At 35.8% G+C, this 23,956-nt stretch overlaps 1 protein-coding gene across 5 annotated transcripts in view; it reads right to left on the reverse strand.

Annotated features, from left to right (window-relative positions):
* Window positions 1–23,956, reverse strand: part of GSTCD (glutathione S-transferase C-terminal domain containing) — a 75,108-nt gene that overhangs the window by 44,741 nt on the left and 6,411 nt on the right. For 3 of the 5 annotated variants that reach the window (XM_080374038.1, XM_080374034.1, XM_080374035.1), the window contains 5 exons: window positions 21,063–21,494; window positions 18,952–19,413; window positions 13,190–13,264; window positions 12,527–12,781; window positions 11,805–11,898 (listed from right to left, as the gene is read on the reverse strand). In XM_080374038.1, the coding sequence (XP_080230164.1) occupies window positions 11,805–11,898; window positions 12,527–12,781; window positions 13,190–13,264; window positions 18,952–19,413; window positions 21,063–21,473 (1,297 nt within the window). In that variant the 5' untranslated portion in view covers window positions 21,474–21,494. The remainder of the gene's footprint in view (window positions 1–11,804; window positions 11,899–12,526; window positions 12,782–13,189; window positions 13,265–18,951; window positions 19,414–21,062; window positions 21,495–23,956) is intronic. The other 2 variants (XM_080374037.1, XM_080374036.1) reach the window with 2 other exon arrangements.

The following is a 23,956-nucleotide window of genomic DNA, read 5'->3' on the forward strand; positions in this document are numbered from 1 at the left end:
GTGATGACTCCTTAGTCACAGGGCACAGCTCCATCCATCCAGGCACACTTTCTTATCACAACAGAATTTGCTGCCCTCCTGTGGCCTGTGAAGGTTTTAAGCTCCAGAAGTCACACACCAGTGCACTGGCTTCCACTCAACCAGTCCATGCTTCTGTCTTGATAGATTGCACAGCACAACATTGCACTTTGAAGAAAGTAAAAAAGTCAAAACGCTGTTGCAGAGATAATGAAGGTCTCCTGATGCCTCTGCCTGAAAGGACTGCTTAGGCTTTGTAGCAGAAATACAGAGATCTGTCACACTTACTTAATTGTTATGAAAAATTTAAAACTCAGCTGTCCCTCAGTTACAGTGGGTAGAAAACAGTAATGTGAGTCACCTACAAAAATACTGCAAAGAAAGGGAAAGCACTAACTTCAGATCCTTGTGTTGATTATGCTACATGTCTATGTGAATTATGAATCCCTGTACTCTCGGATATGGCAAACGGATGACACACAAAACAGCTACAGGACACAAGCTGTACAGTGGCTACACCCTATCATCGATGTAGTTGGGATTTAAGTCTAATGAGAAAAACTTACAGAACAATCTTCAAACAAGCAGTGAAGACATTTTGCAGCAAGAAATACCAGAATACTGAAGCAGATTCAATCTCTCTTTCAAAGAGAATGCTGGTGCTACAAAAGATCAATTTAAATTGTACAGCAACTGGAACACTAAGATATTAGTATATCCTGGAAAAAAATTATGAAGACTAATGTCATCGACGATTTCATACTCAGAATATTCCGAGACAAAGAAAGGCATTAACTCCCCCTCCTTTTAAATCTTTGTAAGTAATACAAATATACTAATGCATATGGAACTCAATACTACAACATTTGACTAAAATATTTGGGAAGTTAGAACAGATCTTTCAAAAATGGAAGTATTGGCCTCAAAGTAAAAGCAATCTTTTCACTGGATTATGCAGAAACAGGACAGGATTTCTTTACAAGTTTTTAGATCATATCCAAAGGGTTTTTAAGGCATTCATATTCCAAAAATGGGCACATCATTACAAAAGCATGCTGAAAATCAGGTACATACAGATTTAAAACTGGACAAGGTATAAACACGAATTTGCTGCAAGTTTGAACACTACATGCATGCTGTAGGAAAGTTCCAAGCAAAGAACAAAACTCCTGAAACAGGCACTCAGTTCTTCCTCATAGTTGCAGACATAATGTTTATTTTGACCTATTCAGAGACACTCAAGAGAAAATGGAATGTGAACAAAAAAAGCCAGCATTCCTCCATCTAATGATCTGTTTATATTTTTGCAGAAGTTCTGAAACAGGCAGATTTTTTTGACAGCTCAGCTGCCATGAGGACCTTCTGAGGGCCAGCAGTGCATGAATGGTCAACATCTGTGTAATTCAGACTGGATAGCATATGTGGAATCAGTTATTAGAAAACAGTAACACTATAAACAGGACTCAAAAAAAAAAAAGTCATTAAATGCCTTCTCACGTGTATTTTTCAGGCAAAAAGGAGCAAGCAACATGTCACCATTGTCTTCCTCTACAAAGTGTCACTTTGTACCACTGCATCATCTCTAAGTATACCTTACTGTCATTAAAGGAGATAAATTTCTATGGCTTCTTCCAAAATACCCCTGATGATGACTTTGAGCCATGTTTAGAAGAAAATATCTTTTTGGGTCACATTAATCATCTGTCATGGATTTTTGCTGGTCATTGCCCCAAACCAGAATTGCTAGAACGGATCATCAATCCTTTGCTCAATAGTAATCTTCCATAAAGATTCAATAAATAATGCTACAGAGTACTTCACAGAAACTTGTTCTCTAAAACTCTGGCTTAAGAGATAAATAATATAACCTCAGGGCTCTGCTATCCCATGAACAAGGAACACAGAAATATAAAAGGTGCAAAGAAACAAATAAACTCTACTACAGTGATATCAGGAGGAAAAGAATCAAATAGTTTAAATGAAATAAAGGCCAGAGTTACTTAGTACTTAACATTCATTGAAGATGGAAAAGTAATTTAACAATCCTGTTTAAAAAGAATCTGCTAGTCATCTACAAGTTAATGTTTGTAGTTCATATGTCTTCCCATATGCATGAGAATTTTCGAGACAAAAGGGAAAAAACCACAGTCTAATAAATAAAACTACTTTTTTTTCTCTAGGGCAGATCACACTCAAATTCTAGCCACGCATAGCCAGCTTAGGCCAGTGACTGTCACATGTAGACACTTTGTAAAAGTTCACTCTGGTTAACAACATGCTTTAAATTTAGTCAGAACTAAGACTACTTTGAATTACAAAAACAAATCATTAAGAATTGCCTTCAGTTCCCAAATCATAAATCCCTAAACCATTTCAATTGCAAAATTGCAGCATTTAATTTTAATTCTTTAGTAAACAAATACAAACCACAACGGGACTAAAAAAAGCTTCCACTGAAGTTTATACACTGTATTCCGTAAAACAAGTCTCTTAGAAGCCTAATAAAGTCACAATTAACAAGGATTTGTAAACCATAAAACCATACCTCTAGGGATTAAACTTCATCAACAACTGAACTCCTGTTACAGGGGATATCCAGTACGAAGGGATAAGACTTCAGTGATTCTCTGAGGGTTTACACTTACGCCACAAAACAAAGGTGACATTATTCAGTATGAATATCAGCCGTACGGGAAGTCCCTCAATCACCCCTCACCATAATAATTTTTTACAGAACAGGCCAAACACCAATGAGAATGTGTCATAACTGAATCAAAATGCAGCTGTTAGAACTTGATAATATTCTTTCTAGTAGTATGATTTTCAATAAGATACACTAGCAACTGCTGGTTTTTTCTTTGCAGATTTTGAGTATTTCAGAGGCTGTTAAACATGTCATTTAGATCAAAACCACTTAAAAATGCAGATTTCAAGCAAACTTAAATGTACTGAACTTGTATGTTTCATAATGCAGAAGCATTGTTTTCACAAGACATACAAACCTTCAATGTTTTCAGTATCTGCTTCAGTAAAACACTGTACCTAAAAATCATTATTACATACTAATTTAAATTAGTCATGTAATAGCTTTGCTTCCTGCCTCCAAACAGGCATCTTAAAAATATAAAATAATGTCTTCCCTTGTTTAGTTTGGTAACCAAGACAATCACTAAAGGAAAAATAGAGGAAGAGCACAGTAGTAGTAGGAACAGCATATATTGCCATGGATGAGTTACCTGGTTTGGTGGCATACCTGATTTATTATTTCCAGCTACACAAAGAATTTTTTGTTTAAAAAGAAGTAATTTTATTCGAACTCCCATCAAAATTGTCCTCAGGCCAACTATGCAACACTATATCCCTGAACAGTCAAAAGATCCAAAGAAGTCACATATGAAATCTAAAGTTTTGCAAGAATACTCTTTTTAAAGACAAGCCACATAAGAGTGAAATTGCAGTAATAAGTTTCCATTTTCTTACGCTTATTACCTCAAATACTAATGTTGCCTACATTCAAGCCATGCGCATTTCTCTTTCTTAATGAAATTTTTTTATTCCTCAAGTATTTATTAAGACTATGAGGCAATTTGGTTCCATTATCATCACAGGTTTTCCAGATCTTGAATTGCAAAACACAATACAATCATAAATGTGGTTGAAACTTATTTAAATGAGTGCAGCAAAACTATAAATTTAAGGAGAGATTAATGAGAAGCAGCTTTAGTTGAATTTCCCTTGGACTGTTACCCATGTGGCTTGCAGGCAAAGAGCTGTCTGATACAGCTGAAGAAGGATGAGTTCCTGGTCCAGGATGCTTGAGATACTGAAATAGGCTACAATACTATTAAAAAAAGACAACCTTCAAAGCCTTTCAAAAAGTTCTGACAGGCTTGGAAGGGAAATAGAGAACTTTAAAGCGTTTAAGACTTTTGTTTTATAGAATAAATGACTGCCTGGATCTCATTTTAGAAACACTGTTGCTTTGAACATTTAAAGTAAAACATATAATTTGCATCTCTTGATTAGCAAAAAATTTAATAAAATATCAGATTCCCTAAAACAGCTTTGATTTTTAAGCATCATGTATTCTCATCTCAGAAAGCACCTCAAGTCTAAAATATTCCAAAAGGAATACTAATGTAAAAAGCAGAACAAAATAAAATAACCGTGATCTATCTCCACAAAATAACCCTAGAAGCAACTTGCATATATTGAGTCAATCCTGAGAACAGTTTCAAATCAAATAACTCTGCATCTAATAAAGCATTTATTCTACAGTTGTTATGTTAGTCAGTTCTGCCAGCAATTAGAAACAATTTTAATATGGACTCAAAGTCACAAACTTTTAAGCTGGTTAAAAGATAATTACATCATTTAATGTTGTTTTCCTTCAATGTTGCTACCAAAAAAAAAAAATGCAGCAACTGTTAAAGCATCAGTAATCTCTAATAATGTGAAGAGAACGGCTGACAGTCATTTGGTATAAAGACAAAACCCAAGAAATCGACATTTCCAAAATACAAGGAACTCTGTTGGAAGCCAGGTTTTTCAATGGTTGATGGACCAAATCAAGAATCTCATCATAGCTCACTGATATCTCCTCCTTCATTTCATTAAAGCTGATTTTGTAGATGATAAACAAGGGCTTAAAAATTTTCAAAATTTTTCTCTGACAAGTTAAGTCTCTGTATCTTCCCTGTTGAGAGGCCCTGCTACATTAAAGTATCTTTTACTTAATACCAGTTCTGCAAGTTGAAGCAAACACTGATCCTCCAGGATTGTGGTCTGGCATACCACTAATTGTGCTTAATCAAAGCATCTGTTAATTCCATAGAACTGCAACACTATGTTCTGTGTTATTGTTACTGTTCCAGCATGTTATTTAAAGGTACTTAAATTCTGAAGATGTTTCTAAACTAAAATTATAAACATTATTTCTATTCCTGTTGGTCCACCCCATATGCTTAACAGAAGCTCTTTTTAAAAACTGATGTCCTTCATAACTTATTCTTTCACTTTAGAATATCTAACTTACAATTTAATCTCTATTCTGGAGAAACAAAATAAAATCATACTGTGAAGCCACAGATCTTCTTTTAACCGGGTATCTTTTTAACATTATTATTATTCCATGAATCATTCTGCTGGATGCAAGCAATTACAAATTTAGCTTATAGCCAGAATCAGGCAGGAGACAGGTATAGATGATCATGTTGTCTATCTAGCTTTAAAATCTATGAACTGATGAGTTTAAAGAGTGTCATTGATCTAAAGAAATATCATACAGAGGCATTTGTTACTTAGTATTTCAGATCCTGTCTAGAAAAAAAGATAATCGTTATCAGGCTGAGGTAGGGGGGTAGGAGGAGCTCAGGAGAGTCTGGAGACCCGAGAAGTAATTTTACAAAACAACATCCTAGTAAACAGATGAATTATTTTTTAAAATAGCCCCACAATTACTTGTATATCTAGTCTTCAAAGAAAGATCAGATTTTTTATCTCAACTGTAGACAAATCAGCTGATGTCTTAATTCATTAATTATGCACACTAGAAATCAAGACTAAAGATCACTCTGAACAGTGACATTGGTGAAACCTGATGAGCAGTCATCATAGGGAACCTTGTTTTGATCACGCTAATTTGTCACTCAATGAAGGAACTGCATATCCTAAACCAGACTATATTTGTACTGTTAATTTGTAAACTAAAAAAAAACCCTTAAGCTGATGAGGAAGTAAACCATTGAAATATTCCTCTGCATACTTTATTTACAAATACTTTATCAAAGCCTAATGCAAGTTTATTATAAAATGTCCTACAAAATCAGTGTTTATGGACAGAGAAGGAAAGGAGAGTAGGTATGGAGAGAGAGTATGCAGAACAGCAAATCACTGACACAGTACTCAGTATTTCCAAAGTACTTAGGATGGATGAAATCAGTCCTTCAGAGCTGATCCCAGAGGACAAACCAAATTGCTACAAAAAATAAACATAAATGGGATCTTGAGATCAATGGTTGCCCAACTATAAAAACGTTTCTCATGTCCGCATCCCAGTGAATTTTTATTTAGCTGATTCGTTTTTGCCAATAAAGGAAAACATTCTTGCCTTCCTACTGTATTTTAACAATTCCAGTGCAACATAGTGTCAGCCAAATATTTGTAATTCATTATTCTTTCTGCCAAAAAAAAGATTTCTATTGCAGTAACCTAAACTTGTAACATTGTAATGTTGGACAGTAGATCAAATACAAAACCTGGTTTGTAAATAATTAATGCCACAAAGAAAATGTGAGCATTAGTTCTATGCAACAATTTTCAAAGGGAAGCAAGTTTCACTGCCTTGAGGTTTCAATGATCTGTTTTTTATTAAAGAGTAAGACATTGTGACAAACAACTCCTCTGCAGGTATATACTATGAAGAAGGTGGGGTTTTTCCCAGTGAAACACAAAGATAGTGGAAATTTCCATCTTTCCTTATTCTTAATAAGTAGTTTATTTAAATTAATTTTTAGAAAATTTTCTATTCTTCATCTGGCCATACATATTGCAATGTCAATCTCAAAGCCAAATACTAGATTTACTCATAATTTCTTATCATGCTCAAATTATTTGAGATAACCAGTCATCAGAAATTATGTTCAAGCAGTTTCGCTTATGTTTCTGCCAAATAAAACAATATCCCAATCCCAAAAATGTAGCATTTCCTTTTGGAAAAAAAATTATCCCTACTACCAAACATAAAGAAAGGTGGCACAGTAATAAGAGTTTCATCCTCATGTTGCTATCCTTTCTGTAAATCACACAAGCTATTTCTAATGTGAACATTCTGTATTCTGCAAGTACATAAATAACTGAATATGGCACCTTTAGTAAGATATATATTCATGCATATATTAAAATTCTATTAATAAAAGCAGGCCTCAAAAAAAGAAAAAAGCACTGAACATCAGATTCTGAGCTGCCATAAATCATTTAGAAAAAGACAATATAAAGGCAACCTTTTAAATTTTATATATATGTATTTCCTGAATTTGGCTTTTTTTTTTTAAACTTCAAAAAACACATTTACAATATATTATGAATTATTCTGTGGCTTATAAATCAAGGTAACAAATCTCTTCTCAACAACTGTTTAAGGGACAGCCTTATCCCTGAACAGTTGATACTGGGCTTTCCAAATTTTGTCGTTTTAAAAGCTAAGCATTCTAAAAATCCAGCAACTTCCTCAAAAGTCTGAAGACTTGACTGCAAACAAGGGGCAAGTATCAATCAGGGTATCATTTTATCCAGGCTAACCTTTCTGTGACAGTTTTATGTAGTCATTTCATTTGGCCATCAACTTGCTACTGATCACAAAGCAAGCATAAATCAAACAAACTTGATCAGAATTACTCCGTCTTCAGCGAGGCAGGTATGCACTGCCTTGCAATGGATTAACACCTTTTCTTACACCTGTGCACCAGACAGAAAACAGGAAAGGCCCTATCTTTCTCCATATCGGCTTTTTTAAACTCATACATGGAAAATTTCACCTTCTCAAGTCAAACACTTGTCCCAGTCAATTCAATACTAGACATCAACTTCTTACTAGGAATAACAAAGCATATAAAATACTTGACATGCTTCATTGGGAGTAGTGTTTATACACAATCCATTAAAATGCACTTGTTTAGGAAAAACTGGCCCTACGAATAGGACCAACTACAAAGTTAAAGGGCTACATGTCTTACCATTTGGTAAGAGCAAGCTGCACTTGTAAAATGTATTTTGTATACTTGTAAAATTGTATTTTCAACTGACCTCCACCTCAAACTCCTCAAATTCTGTAACTGAACCCTCAATCTCCTACTGTGCATGCACTCCCAGTTTCTGTTATAGTAGTCTTTCCACATTCACCTGACAGTCATATTTCAGCTAAGGATCTCTTTTCTGATCTACTACAATTTCTTTCTTTAAGAAAAAATATTTTTATGAGGAGGAGGGCATTATGCACTGTCATGGTTTAACCCCAGCTGGTAACTAAGTGCCACACAGCCACTTGCTCCCACCTGCCCTCACACAGAGGGATGGGGAGGAGAATCAGAAAGGAATGTAAAACTCCAGGGTTGAGATAAGAACAAGTAAATAATTGAAATAAAATCAAAACAAAAGAACAATAATAATAACAATTATAATGAAAAGGAGGGAGAAGGGGAGGAATTAAATGGAAAGGAGGAAAGAAAACAAGCGATGTGCAACACAACTGCTCACCACCTGCTGACCAATTCCCAGCCGGTCCCTGAGCAACGATCAGCAGGCCTATAGAATGTAGTTTACAAGCCTACAGAATGTTGTTTTATTACTTGCTACATTCATTCTGTGAGCAGTTTCACACTTTGGAAAGAATACTGTAAATCTGTTCACGGCTAACCCACTACCTTTGTAAGTAAACACCATCACATGCACACTCTGTCAGTCTAGCTGGTAATTTCAGAATGAGATACCACAAATAAAGCACTTTTCTTCTTTCAAGTACTTCCTGCTTAACAAGTATTTCACCTCATGGGAAAGAGGTAAGGGTTTGTGAGACTGTGGGTCAGTTATTTCTCGTTCTTGAGTTTCACAGTTGGGTAAAAATCTTAAATAAAAACCTATTTTAAAGAAAAAAAATAGATTCCTGTTAAAAATTTAACCTTTTTCCATTCTTTTATTTCACAGTGAACACAAAGCTTGATGAAAAAATTGCAGTACCAAAGACTTACATCCCTATATAACATCAGAATAATAAAGCAGCAACAGGGTTATCAGTCTCTGCCCCCACATAAACACACATTCCCCCTCCCCTTAATGTGCTCTGGGTGAGCCTAAAGGAAGCACCTCTAGCCATAACCAGTCAAGCTGATCTTGATACCCACAAAGCTTTTGCAGATAATAGGAAATTAACCTGAAGACAAAAAACGGTTTCATACACACAGGACCAGGAACACAAGCAGACTCCAGGGTTGACTGAAGCTCCAGAAAGGATAAAAAAATAATCCTTTCTACTGCTGCCTAATATGAGCTGTGAAATCACAGAAAAGATGCCCCGTTTCTTTATAATCCTTTCTACTGCTGCCTAATATGAGCTGTGAAATCACAGAAAAGATGCCCCGTTTCTTTGTTGGTCACAAATCTAATTAAATATAACCTCCTCTTTCCCAGACCTCACATTTAATCAGCAGTAGCACACTATTTCCATTCAGTGCAAGCCCCTCTTCACAAAATTTCAGTCACCACCTTGTTAGGCAAAAAATGGTCTCATTACCTCATTCTGCTTCAGAAACATGACTAAACAAATGAAATGTAAATCACGATGTCATAATCTTTCGTTGTACAACAGTAAATCTGTATCAAAAATACTGAATGAAATACATATAACCTAAATAATACATTAGAACTTCAATCATCAGTAATCCTTTTCTATAGTAAATAGCTGTGCAGCAAGGTGGTCTAATTAGACTTACAGACTGAACAATTCATTCCCAGAACCCCCACATATATGTAACACAAATTCTGAGTATCTAAGCTGACACAGAGCAAAGAAAGTATATCATGTATGCAATTAAATTAAGATTTGCCAGAAAAATAAATTTACTGTGGATAAAAAACAAAATTAGTTTTAACTGAAATATTCTTAACTTTGTCTCAACTGCTATGAACATTAGTAAGGAGAAATTTATTTACCAGTTATAGTAGTAATCTGTTTGAAAGCTTGAATTGCATTACTCAAATCCAGTTTAAAACCCTGTGACTACTTTGTTAGCATGCCAGGCAAGATTTAGTAGTAAAATACTGATAATTCAATTCATGTAACAATGATTAGACTGTTGTAGCAGAAGAATCAGAAAACAGAGAACAGTACCACTTAGAGCAGCAGAGGTAAGCATGCAGATGTAGCCAACCGAAAAGTAAAATCAATTCTCCTATCAGGAAATTTCTTTTTGTCCTCTGTGACTCTGTTGCTCCCAGACTAAAAGCACAACCATTTAGAGTTTCCCTAAATCAGAAAATGGTATCAGCATCACTGCAGTCCTGCGTGGAGGGAGGTGAAATATCTCTCTCAGCACCTTGTTGAGCTAGCAAATCTTCCCCAAAATTGAACTGAAAACTGATTTCAGGTATCAACATCGTCAGTAACTACTTTAACAAACATGAAAACAGAGATTGAGCATGTACGCATGCAGGAAGCAGCAGGAGCCGATTTCTTCCCCAAACAAGAGTATAAGAGACTCCTTCCAGCACATTTCCAAATATACATTCATTATGTGTTTTTGTATGGTATACATCTTTTTCAAAATTTCCTTTCAAATAGATTATCTTGACAAAAGTATGAACTAAAACTTACAGCCAAAACCCTGAGCATTGGAAATAAGCAAAAATACTTTTTCACTTCCAACAAAATATTAGAACTTGTGACAGAAATTCAATGCACATAATCCTCCCCAAGCATTTCAGCAGTCAGACTACAAATCTATTTTAATATAAGTCTATCCAAAACATCCACATAAATTCTGAAGAAACATGATGTAATGTTGACACAGATGCAAACCCAAGCTTTGGGTTTTGGGCTTTTTTTTTTCTTCCACGCTAAAAAAAAGACAGGATCAATAATTAACGCAGGATGTGCAACTTCCCAGTAGAGTTCTCTCAGGACAAAACCAGAGGAAAACAGTTCATATTAGAAGGATGGACACTTCATATAAAACTATAAATCTAGTCATGGTGCACATGAGGGTTTTGTTAATGGCTTTCTGAACCACACACAAATTCAAAGCAGAGTAAACCAACATCAAATTTGATCTTATTTTTATAGCCTGTATATTGGAATGAGAATACATGCCTGTATTCACACAGTTCGATTTTTTAAAAAAGAGAGAGTGGTTTTTTTATGTGTCTATACAAACTATATTGTATGATTCCAATTCCTAACATATTCTGTGAGATATTAGGTATTTCACATAATGGTCACTAAAGAGCATCTATATATGTTGCATGTATATTTCTGTATTCCTCAAATCAGAAGTTCTATGCCACTGAGGTTAGACTAAGTTACCTTATTTATACAAAAGAACACAAACCTTTTTCTTCCCTGTAGAAAGGAGTTATCATCCACTAACTTGTTACTGGTTGGCAGTATGTATAAGACCTTTTAGAGGAAACATAACTGTGTGGTGGAAGAGGTATTAAATATTCACAACACTAATGAAAACAAACATTGTGATAACCAGTTTTTTCTTCATAGAACAACAGCCATTAGGCAACAGACTGCCCTGCAACCCAGAAAAGCAAACAACCCTACAGGGCAGGGAATAAAGCCACAAAAGGGAAGACTCATTCATATGTAGCCACCAAACTTTGCTAACGAATATTATTTGCATCAGAATAAAATCAGCTGCTGCTGCTTTGGGAGACACGGTCTATGTACAACACCCATGCCAATTATATTAACATCATGTAGTCAGAAATCACTGTTCTAGAAATGGAAGAAAAGTTCAGGATAGTAGGAAACAGTGGGGGAAAATATGGTTCAGGAATCAAGGTCAAGCATTTACTCCCAGTTCAGTCATAAACTGTTGATGACCTGAGGGAAGTCATCCCACCATGTATCCCATACAGACTGATTTTTAAAACAGATTTATAACTGCTTCCCTGCTTTACCGAGCTCTGAAATATGCTGAAGTGACATATTCTCCCTATGAAACAGTTAAGTAGCTTCACCAGAAGACACTGTTAAAATACATGCACACATACATAAAAACCCTTACCTTCTCCAGGGTTGACTGCAGATGGTAGATTGGTCCAGTCTAGGGTCCAGGTGGGGCATGGATGAGGAGAAAACTTTGCTTCAATGCCATTTTCCTATGTGAAAGGGGGGGGTAAAAATAATTAAGACACTGATCCCTTACCCTCCTAAGTTGGTAGCAAAATTCCCCCTGAATTTAATGGCATCAGATCAAACTGTGCAATCCCTTAACATTTTCACAAGAAAGCCTTGTTAATTTTCTTTAGAAAATACTGTCAGCCTCTACGCAAAAAAATACCGAGAGTTATGGAACATGATGTTAACAAAACTTATTAGGGTTCCCAGATGTTCAAAGCTGTAATCAAATAGAAAAAAACAACAGAAATCATAGAACAATGAAGCCAAACATAAAAGCAATGTTTTCTGTCATCCTTTATATAAATATCTTTAAAAAAGGAATTCAATATTGCAATTCAAACAAAAAGTTCCTTTGATCATTCCGAATTATTGGCAGGGCTTCCAGCAGTCCTTCTTTGCTCAGTTCCTGAATTGATCAAGTATCATAACAGAACAAAACATAAAATCACTTCTAAGTCAATCCACATCAGACAGAAGATGGGCAAAAGGTATTAAACTGTTCAAAAAGCCGTCAGACTTAGCTTCTGTGATTCTAATAAATTTTACCTATTCCAAATCAAGTAGAATATTACTATTTAAAATAATTCATTACAAAGCTTAAATTACCATTAGCTTAGTCATAGTTGGCCTTGGACCACCTATAAAATGACTGTGTTCATTCTCCTCTTCTAATTCATCAGGAACCGAAGAGAAGTCTTGTAGCTGTTCCTCTGGACCAGACATCAACTCTGGAAGCTGGAGAAGCTTCATATTGCATTTGGCAGCAGCTTTCTTTATTCCAGGTACTTCTTGAACTCTTCGATACCAACGGGATATCAGAGGCAAATTTACCAGATTTTTGCCTTGTTTTTTGCTGGAAACCTAGAAAAATATAAAACAGAAAGGAAACTTGATACAAGTTTCTTCCTACATGCCACAAGATGGTATGAACTACAGAAGTGTGCTTGGCTCTGTGCCAGGCATGCTCACTCACAGCATGACAATAATGCAAAAAGCTAGCTAGTTAAGAGCTCAGGCCTGTGGATGGAATTGCCAGTTGGCCATTTAGACTTTGACCTGCAATTCCCATTTGCTTAATAGGATGAAAAGGTTTACATGACCAACTTTAGTCATAATTTCAGTCAATAACAGGAAAACACAATTTCAGTAATACTCTTCATTATCTGGTACTTCCTAATAAGGGAATGATTCATTTTGATTGGTAATCACAAAAAAATCACCCCAGTAATTTGAAAAGAAAACTGAACTCTAAGCAAGACATTATGGTACCTGAAATGCTCTTCTTTCCCACAGGCACCCTGCAGCCCTTAAAAGCTCATCCACTGACAGCTGTTGTGCTGGCACCTGCAAGTAAAATTGACTACGTCGTAACACCAAAACGGGCGCAGGTATATACTGCCCTGGTCTTCTCTGAAGCCTTTGTACTACATCTGTGATTTATCTTTTGCAAATCACATTATGATTTACACTGATTACAGTCACATAATGATTTAAATACTGAATCAAAACCTCATTTTTTTAATCATATATTTATTCAACCATTTTTACCATCTTAACTTCACATCTTTATACAGAAATGGTAACTACTGTATTTCTTTTCTGAATTAAGTATATATGATAGTGAGACAAAGTGGCCTTGAGCAGTAATTAGAATTCTAAGTGTAAAAAAAAAAAATTGTTAAGAATATGATGCACATATTACAAAAAAAGATACCCAAATCACACTTTTACATGAAGACCAGCTACTTTTAAAAAGGATGTATTTGGTGAACTTAAGTAATTTTTGTTAAGGTTCCCAAGTGTTTTAGAAAAGTGAAGAACATCCTCTTACAGAAGAGGTTGTGAAGTCACCATCCTTAGAGACTCAAAACCTGGCTGACCGGACAAGAACCTGGGCAACTGGCTCTAGCCAACCCTGCTCTGACAAAGCGGGGTTTGACAAGACAATTTCCAGAAATGCCCTCCAAGCTCAACCATTCTGTGATGCTGTGCCTGCTTTAAGCAGAGAATTAAAAATCACAATTACAAGAAAAGGCAGAAAAGGTCATGCAAAAACAGTGCTCCTCCACATATCTGTCCTCAGTGTGGAAATAGAAATTGATAAAGAACATTTGAAATGATAGAAAAATTCAAGCAGCTTTCTTGCATGCTGTGCTTATAATGTTCTTAGGGTAATCACAAGTAATTAGTAATAGCTAAAGGAGCAAAAGGAGGATGAACCGTGTCATTTTAGTATCTAATTCAATATCCTAATAGTAACACAGGCAGAAATACATTAATTCAGTAAGAAAGAAGTCTTTTGGAAAGCAATTTTAAGAGGTACTGTTACACTTAGCAGCAAGTGTTCTAAACTGTATTTTAAAAAGTGAATAGTAGTTCCTCCCAGATAGAGAACGGAGCTTTTGTTATTCTTCCATTAATTTTCAAGTGTTACAACTAATAGAAAGCATAACAAAGCTAACCTCAAAAAGATAACAGAAATGGAATGAGGTAATGAAAAACAACTCCTCAGTTTCATTATCTTACTTTCGGTAATTATTACCATCAGCTAGTCAGGACCAGACCATAACCATTGAAGACTTCATTATTATTCACACCCTTAAAGCAAAGTGGAAGTTCAACTATAATGATTTTTTTAAACACAAACCAGGAATTCCAGTTATAAAAGTAACATTTTAATAGAGAATTAAACTCTGGCACTTCCATCAGCAAAAGCAGTTTCAACCCATTGCCTGCAAGAAGCTTTCAGGTGCAAGTTATTCAATTTTGATGATAATTGTAGGAATCAAGGTATAATTGCTTAGAAAACAATCATTCACCAAAGAACAGAAATAAAGCAACATTACCCCAGAGCTCCTGTAATTTAGATGAAAATAATACTGAAAGCCAGTTTTTTAGGACAATCCTTGGTGTCAGCTAACACAAATTAATTACAGAATATACAGTGTGTAAACTGCAGACCACTAGGGCTCAAGGGTCACACATGAAAAGCAAAAAAATACAGCATGCTCAGCTGTTCACAGTACATCTACAGAACTATTTCAACTGGATTGTTGAAATCAATTAAGCATCTGATCCAGTAATCTTCTCATGCATAGTACCAGTAACTCAAACATTACTGTAAAAAGTTATGCCCTTCTTATTTAAAAAAGGCCTTGGAAAAATAAAGAAAACTGAAATGCATTAACATTTTTAAAACAGTAGGAAAGCATTTTTATTACTTTTGTTTAGTATCACCCATACAGCAGTTGCTGTAAATCCTCTATTATGTCATATGCAAAACAAACAAAGCAGAGGCAAATTAATACCCATTTCTCTAAAATATCTCATTTTCTTCATACAAAGGTAGCCATATTAACCTACTTCTGGAATCCCATATTGCTATCATCACAAAAAAATCCACTGAGGGTGATGACCTCGGTTAAAGAAGTTATAAACTGGACATTAGTCACATAGTCATATTCACTAGTAATTATCTTGATTTTTAGAGATTGTATCTCTGAATCTGAGTGCCAGCATCTTCTCCAGGAACTCCATTTGTTTCCAAACACCATAAGGCAAACTTGGCAAAATAACTTGGAGAATGAAAACGCAAATACCAACTTCACTCAGAGCTCCTCCTGGCAACAGACACATTTAACTGTCAATCCCATACAGTAACTGCAGGAATACTCTTAGCAGGCAAAATTTTATTGCCACGCGAAATAAAGACATAGTTGTCATTTCCTCAGTTCTTTTCTGTGTATACTTCCTCATAAAAATAAGTACACAGATTGGGCTGAGCAAGACCCTCACACAGTCTTGCCACAAAAGTTTTTCCTTCCTGTAAAACTAGTCTTGAAGCTGAGCTCAAGTCACTTGTACTACTAAGCCCTACCTCCTCCTAGAAGTGAGAAAAGTGGAGCTGAGAGCAGGGGTGGCGGGGGTGTGTTTTAAAAAAGAAAAGTAAATAAAAATCAAACTGAATGGCTTTATTAGGCTCAAAGCATATCTTCACGTTATTTTCCTAACCCTGATGTTATTTGTACAACTGAACCTTCAAGACACTAGCACTTATTAAATAAGTACTATTAAAAAAACCCAACAACCAACACACACACAGAATCTCCTTCTCAAGTCCAGGTAAATTTTGTACAAAGTGAGAGATCCACCACAAAAAATTCAATAACCAAGTGAGTAAGGCTCACCCCTACAAGAGGGGTGAAGCGAGCTTTTAACAGATCATTGATCTAAAGGTACAGAGACAGGAATATTTTACTGATTCAAATTATAATCAAGTTGACACAAACAATAGCATGTCAAACTGCATCCTGGAGTACAGGAACTTCTAAAATCAGCTTTGCCACTTGTGACAGTGTTTCTATAATGACATCCTATGTCAGGGAGCAAAGATTTATTCCCCATTTATTTCCACATTCCATGTGGCACCCTTACCGCCAGCTGTGTCAGTGCTTTTCCTGTCTTAACTTGGTGAAACTCTTTAGAAGTGTCTAATTCCTCCACAGACAGACTAGGAGACCTTTTGAGATCTCTAAACACATCAGAAGACATAAAATAGTCCTACACTCAGAATGAAAGTTTGCATATACCCATTACATGCAGTGTCCATAATACTTTGCTAGCATATTCTGGTTTTCCTCTTTGTGCTGCGAAAACCTCTCGATGTGAAGGAAAAAGACAAGGATGAAAACAGCTGAAAACAGCCCATTGGTGTTTGGCCAGTATTTACAACACGCTAGGTTGACTGCAGAGGGGACAAAGGCATCATTGAATAGACCATACTCTTGGCATTTCCAAAATACTTACACAATCTGACAGGAAAACATTCAATTACCCTAACGGAAAGCGTTAAAGAAAATGTATTTTGAATTAAGAAATTTGAAGTGCTGAAGCTGCTAAATGGCAGAACCAGGCCTTGTCCCTTGTATAGCCCTAATCCAAGGTTGGTTTAAAACTCAGTCAAGTTAATCAGTAGAATAGAGAAACAACAGATGATCAATTTGTGTACACAGGTGCTCTCAGAAACACAGGTGTTATTAGAAAAATTAGTATATGTGAATAAACTAATATAGTTCAAAGACTAAGTATGCTTGAAGGACTGTGTGAGTTAAAGCAGGCAGAAAGAAGATTATGATCAGAGGAGGACATTGGAACCAAGGCAGAGACTGAAACCAAAGAGATGATGGGACAGAGTCAGGTGATGGATTTGCAGAACCGATAAGACCAAAGGAAACTTCTACAAAACTTTGGACATTGACTAATGATTTGGTAAGTGTATGTAAGCTGTGCTGCACCCCATTGTTCTCTGCCTCTCACTAAGGTAGCGGTCCAGCTGTGAATTGTGATTAAAGCAAGCCTAGTGGTAACCATGTCTGTATGAATTTTTTCTTTAACAGAAAGTGTGGATTTTCTCTCAGTATGTTGTTGGATCATACAGGTAACTAAGGTTCTATTTAAAAAAAAAAAAAAAAAAGCAGCCAATCTCATAGGACTGCAAGGAGAATCATAACTTTTCAGTTACAAATTTCATTCCAAGAGCTTCTAGCAACTTTTCAAGTAACTTCTTTCGCTAAAGTATCTTCCATAAACTATGGAAAACAATTTAGTATCAACAGTACCATGAATGAGAAAACTACAGATTATTGAAGTTTCAAGGGCTGAAGCTCATCCCAAAGAAGCTGCCCCCTAGGCACACCACCTCATTTGTGAGCGGGGTCACAGTGATCAATCTTTGCCTGAAGAACACAAACTAAGTTTTCTAAAAACAAAATTGCAAAGAAGAATAAAATGTTTGGTGATATGTAGGTATTATGCTGTCCTAAGTACCCATCTTTATCTACAGATGTGAGTTGGATGTGCATTTGTGGGAGGGCTTGATAAAAAGCTGGGTTGGCTACACAGGAATGTTTCCTCCTAAACAAAGAAGTCATTCCTAGGAACTAGAAGAAAAAGAACAGCAGAGATTAAGAATAATTAACCCATTATGAGGAGCAATAAACAAATCTGAAGTCATAGCACATCACATTTTCAAAACAAGTATTTGTAGATAAAAAAAAATTCTCAAAGGGAATCTCAAGAAATTAACTACCAGTAGGATAAACAAATGAGCTTTTGGAAGTCTTTCCCTGGTCAATAACCAAGTACCTCTTCAGATGGGTAAGGAACATGAAGGATTTACACCTCTGAAAAGTCACCATTGTCCCTGAATCTCTCTGCTCACTGCCTCCTTAAAAGGCATTCCCACTTTCTTATAAGGTACTTGTTCTCTTTTAGGCATCTCTGTCCATTTCAACATGAAGTCACATAAAGTTTCAAGCCTTTGCTGAAAAGAATTCCAATTCAGATAATATTCATGTAGAAAAAGTAGAACAAACTGGGTAGGAATTCATTTTGCCTGACCCCCCAGTACACTGAAACCAAAATTAAACCAGGTTCATGCTTACCTACTTTTTTTCCTATGTATATTACAATGTACTTTATGTGTCCATTTTAAATCTCTCATGGGGGACATCTCTTCTATCATTTTAAAATCATTACACCATTCTCAACCCTCCCTCCCTTTAAAATTTGCAATTTATGATAGAATCAAAATTCCAAATCTCAAAAAATTCCTCACTGATAATGTGGTCTCATTTCAGTAAATATCCATTGAGTCGTGGTCATAAATCTAGTACACTAAATTCAGGCAAGAAAATAGGTTCATGCTTGCTTGCTTACTTTTGCTTTATGCAAATCAGAAGGTACTTGAAATGTCCTTCTATTTTTTCATGGAGGAATGTTCTGGGCAACTTGGTGCCAAAATTTCAGCATAACATTTTAACACTTGACAGTGTTTACTAAATATTTATATCCTATGTATTTAAAAGTAATTGTGGTGATCTCACCAATCCTTGTTTTTTGTTTGTACAAAACCAAAGTGAAGTTTACATTGCAAATGACAATATATTTTGAATTAACACATTTTACAACTTCCCAGTTGTTAAAAAAATTACATATACACTACTTAATATTTGCAGGACTTGTCATCTTACCAAGAATTGATGGATGCATGGCAAAAGCACTATATCTGCCATGGTAAAATAAAGCCCTTCTGCAAAAACGTGGTCCAAAAGCGGAAGGTCAGAGGTTTTTGTTCTCCTGATGCAAGGGGCCTCCCTGTTGACTGCATCTGATACGTCCTGGACAAGCAGCTTGGAGAAAGCTATGCTCAGTTCCAAACTTGGAAGGGGATGTTCATGCATTTCCACTGTTTTTTCTTCCTCTGTTGCTTCTTTACCAAGTACAGGCGCTGCAGCCTTGGCACCTGCCTTCTGTTGTTGAAGCTTTTGCCTTCTAATTTTATCATCATTATGTACTCGGACAGGTTCTCCCAGCTTCCTTTCAAGCTGTAAAATGTCAGGAGGAATAGTCTGACAGCGTTCAGGAGATGCAGTCAAAAACCCTTCAACAGCCAGAGGTATGCTGATCTCACAAAGTCTGGTCCACTGACTAACCTGCCAGATAAATTTATGTAATTAATGTCTCATCAAAAAGAGAAACAAAATCCAGGGTACCTTCTTGTCCACTTTAAGCAAAGAAATTCCAGTTTTAAGTACATTCTTTGATAATCTTTGAAGCTCAGATATTTTGTATTACTTTTGCAATAGCAGAATTAGAAAGCTAAATCTTATATATATATATCAGAACAGTTATCCAGTATAGCATATTTTTATTCCTTATTCTTGGCATAAGATTAGGGTGGCTGCGTAACTCGGGAGAAGCTAAGCTGCAATCAGTTTATATATGTCACCTCTACTAGGTACTGATAACAAAACCAGATGACACTGAAGAGATTTGATCACGTTTATTTTACAGAAATGCATTATGTTATCAGTGGTTTTTAGCATACAGTATCAAAAAAATTAGTCTAAAAGAACAGCACCTTAAAAAAAAAATCTTATTTTTCTCATATTCCTGTCCTCTTTTTCTTAGTCTCTGCACTTAAAGGTTTTAAAACTTTTAAATTCTTGTCTTTCTTTATTCAGTTTACTCACATTGAAGCCATGTGAAATATGGAATCAAGTTTTCCAGCAGTTCCAAGAAGAGATTAGAATTACAGGTTCTAATGGGATATGTCGGGGACAATTTCTCTATGCTAGTGCTAGAGGGACTAACACAGGAATACACTTCCCCAGATCTGCTGCTCACCAACAGGGATGAACTGGATTGAAGGCACAGTAATCAATGGCAACCATGGATGTACAGATCATGAAACAGTGGACTTCAACCTCCTGAGAGGAGTAAGGCAAGCCTAGATGGATGAGCTGCTAAATGAGTAAACTGCTATGTGATAAATGGGCTGAAATATCAACTCTAAGGGTAGTAGTGGTTTATGGTTCACCCTCTATCCAAAGGTCAGTTAGAAGTGGAGCTTTTTAGGGGTCTATGCTGAGGCCTATCCTATTTAATTATCTTTACCCATGACCTGGAGGGCGAGGTGGAATACACTCACATCAAGGATGACAGCAAGTTGAGCAAAGCAGTCAACAAACTCCGGGAAAGAGCCGCCATTCACTGGGGCCTGCACAGGCTAGAGAACAGGTTGACTGGAACTGACATAAAACAATAAAGCATCCTGCACCTAGGATGGACTACGCCCCTCTAACGGTACAGGCTCAGAACTCCTAGGGACTGACTACCTGACCAGGTAGGAGGTCTACTGAAAACACCCTGGACATCCTGGTGAGCATAAGCTAAACATAAGCCAGCAGCATGTCTTGGCAGTGATGAGGGCTAACAGTATACAGTACTCTTGAAATCAAAATTAACAATAAATTAGGTATTTCTTAGTTTACTTCAAACTGCAAAAGTTGTATTTTTAATTCATTAAAACTACACTGCTAGACATGAAACAAAGATCTAACCTATTTTTTTAATTTTAAGGGTTTTTTTGTGCTGCTAACAAGTCCTATCTTTAAAAAGAATTATTTTTCATCTTTATGCCAAAATACAGATACCTCTCCACTGAGGAAATTTCATTTCTAAGCAAATGAAATTTCTTAATAAAAGAACTTATTTTACATGAATATTAAGGGTCTACTTCAGAGTATCTAATGCTTATAAAAAACCCAATAATCTGTCTAACAGAAAGGGATGCACTCACTTCAGCACAGGCTTTTAAGCAGGTCTTCTTAAAGCCTAAGAGTTCCAAAACATCCTTTTTAGACTGATCTGCCTCATATGTTTTCTGTATTATATGCCTTAAGACAACAGAAAGCCCAGCTCGGCAGAACTTGCCATCTTTCACAACAACAGCAGGTAAACAGCAGCTCTGCACAACCACTGGAAGCTGACATCTGGAGATTAAATGGAACTCAAGATCACCAAGGAGGTTTTTTGTCACAAACTGGTCATCCACATCTTCACCAGTTGGCACCAAGAAAATTTTGAATAATTTGCAGTCACAGTAGGATAGCAAAAACAGTGAAATAGATGTATGAAGAGGAAAGATACTATCTCCGTACTGATGAGAAAAATCCAAATATAAATGTTCTTCAGCAACACTATCTTTCATCTTCCTCCTGTGCTGAAGTCCCTGAAATAGAAACCAGAACACAACATTCAGAAAATAATACAGAATTCAGAACAAAATAGAGGGTTTGAAACAGTGGTCCTTCTACTATGTGCTAAAACTGATTTTAGCATAAGACACTATTAAAGACATCCTGCCTAAGTGGACTGCGAGCCCTTCTTGAGAGAAAAGAATGGTTTCACATATACACTTTCTTTTCACATAGAAATGTCTGTGTGGAAATGATCTGTGGTTTGTTTTTTTTTAACATTTTAGCGTATTTCTGACATCAAACAAAACATACAAAACCAAAAGAAAATATTATTTCCTTTTAGATTTTTTAGCGTATAAACATTTTACAGCAAGGTAGGTTTTTTTCTTTAAGCAATAATCTCCCATAACATTAACCATACAGTACTGAAAAACAAGTTCCTGAGCACATATCTACAACAGTCATTTTGCTAATATACACACATTTATCTTTCTGTAACTGTTAGAAGGCATATATATAGAGGATATTTAGGCTATGGGAAATAATATTGGTTCCTGTACTGAATATTAATCTACAGCCTGGTGAAAATACTAACTGAAGATCAAGAGAATGCATAAGAAGAAAAAAAACCCATTCATTTTAAGAATGCTACATGAATACCTCAAACACACAACTACTTTAAAGCAGTTAAATACAACAGTAACATAGCTGAAATCAATGTCTTCTCATTATATTAAAAGCTTTAATCAATTTCCTTTAGAATTGGTTGAAAATTGTATTTTTGCTATTAAACTATTCCATACCAGTTTAATATAAAACAATGATGGAACAATTTTTCTGCTCCATCACTCAGTAAAATTGCCCATTAACTTTTAAATCACAACACCTATTGAAAAGCTTTAGACACTAGATGGCACTGTTAAAACAATCATTATAGAAGAAAGCTTTATTATAATTAGAGAAAGAAATGTCAATGTTGCTAAGAAAGGTCAGTATGGTTTTTTTTATATACATATATATAAAGCACAAGTGAGACTGGAACGGCATCAGCCTTTCAAATCACTGTCTAGATAAGGTGTCTGTACAGTTACATGAATATGACAATTATTTAAAACAAAACAGGTTTTCATTTGACATCTAGATTATCATATTTTTTTTCATGTAGACATGTACATCAAATTTACTATTTTGTATCATCTGTCACTGGGCCAAATCAATAAAAAGAGGTAGTGGAAGAATAAAATCAAGTCCACCTGACATTCAGTAGAGATCATAATAGTGATTGTTACAGTGAAGCATTTTTAAAATATTACATGACATGATTTTGTCTCAGAACACCAATGGCTCAACAAGTACTGTTGCTTTTTTTCAAGTAACACACCTGTCACACATAGTACAGTACAAAATGAAATACCCACTTTCCTAAAAGCTATTTTATTTGGATAAATCTTGACAGCCTGTAAGTTGAGACAGATTCAGTATCGTTAAGTACAGTTCTGTGTAAGAAATTATATAGTGAAGGTACTGTTGAGATTGGTCAAGAAGAGTTAGTCTTACCTGCTAAATCCATAGTTACTAGCACAAATGCATATTCTCGACTACAGTATTTCTTTCAATATTAAACAGTACCCTCATATGCATTTGGGAGGGTTTTTCCTGGTCACTCCAGCCACTCAGACATACACATTCACCTTAGAAATCACTTCACCACTGAATTCTTTCTTCTGGTTGACCTCACTGGACATAATCAGCTTTTTTGGTCATTACCATGCTGTATAGAACTGCTAAATATTTTGGTGAAGTCTGGAGAGGTTTCTATTTCCAAAGTATGTTTTCCCATAGTTTCCATCTATTCTTACAAATTACTCCAAATCTATCACTCGGGACTGCACAAGTAAAACAATCTTTTCACCACACAGGTACTCTTCAATAGGTACAGCAGCCCTTGCCCTTTTTCATCCAGAGTAGCAGCTCTGAAGCACTGTTTCCCCACAGAAGATAATACATCATTAGGCTAAAAATAAAAAATAAATATCTGAAAGATGCCCAAACAGAGGTACTACTTAATCAGGCCACCGATTAAAATTACAAAAACGTCCTGCTGTGAAAACTGGTAGATGAAAGGGTGAACACCATGAATGTGAATTCTCCTCCAATCTGTTGAACAAAATTATTTCTGCTCAGTAGCAATAAGTAATAGATAGCAGCCGCCAGTCACTCCCAGAGAAAGAAACTGATTGGAAATAATTACTTGTTGGTTATTGGTCTGCTCTGTATTCAGTCCAGTAAACACTAGAATTGATGTTATCCTATTAATCTACCCATCTCCTTGAAGTTTGAAATTTGACTAGAAATGTCATCTGGTCAAATTCAAATATTATTACCTTCAGGTATATAACTATCCCATACAGAAGTCACACAAACCAGATAAACCAATACTTGGATCTTGCTGACGCACGATAAGCAGATGTTGTCCAGCTACCCACTCCATGCT

Source organism: Falco punctatus (genome assembly GCF_963210335.1).
Source record: "Falco punctatus genome assembly, chromosome: 1".
NCBI lineage: Eukaryota > Metazoa > Chordata > Aves > Falconiformes > Falconidae > Falco > Falco punctatus.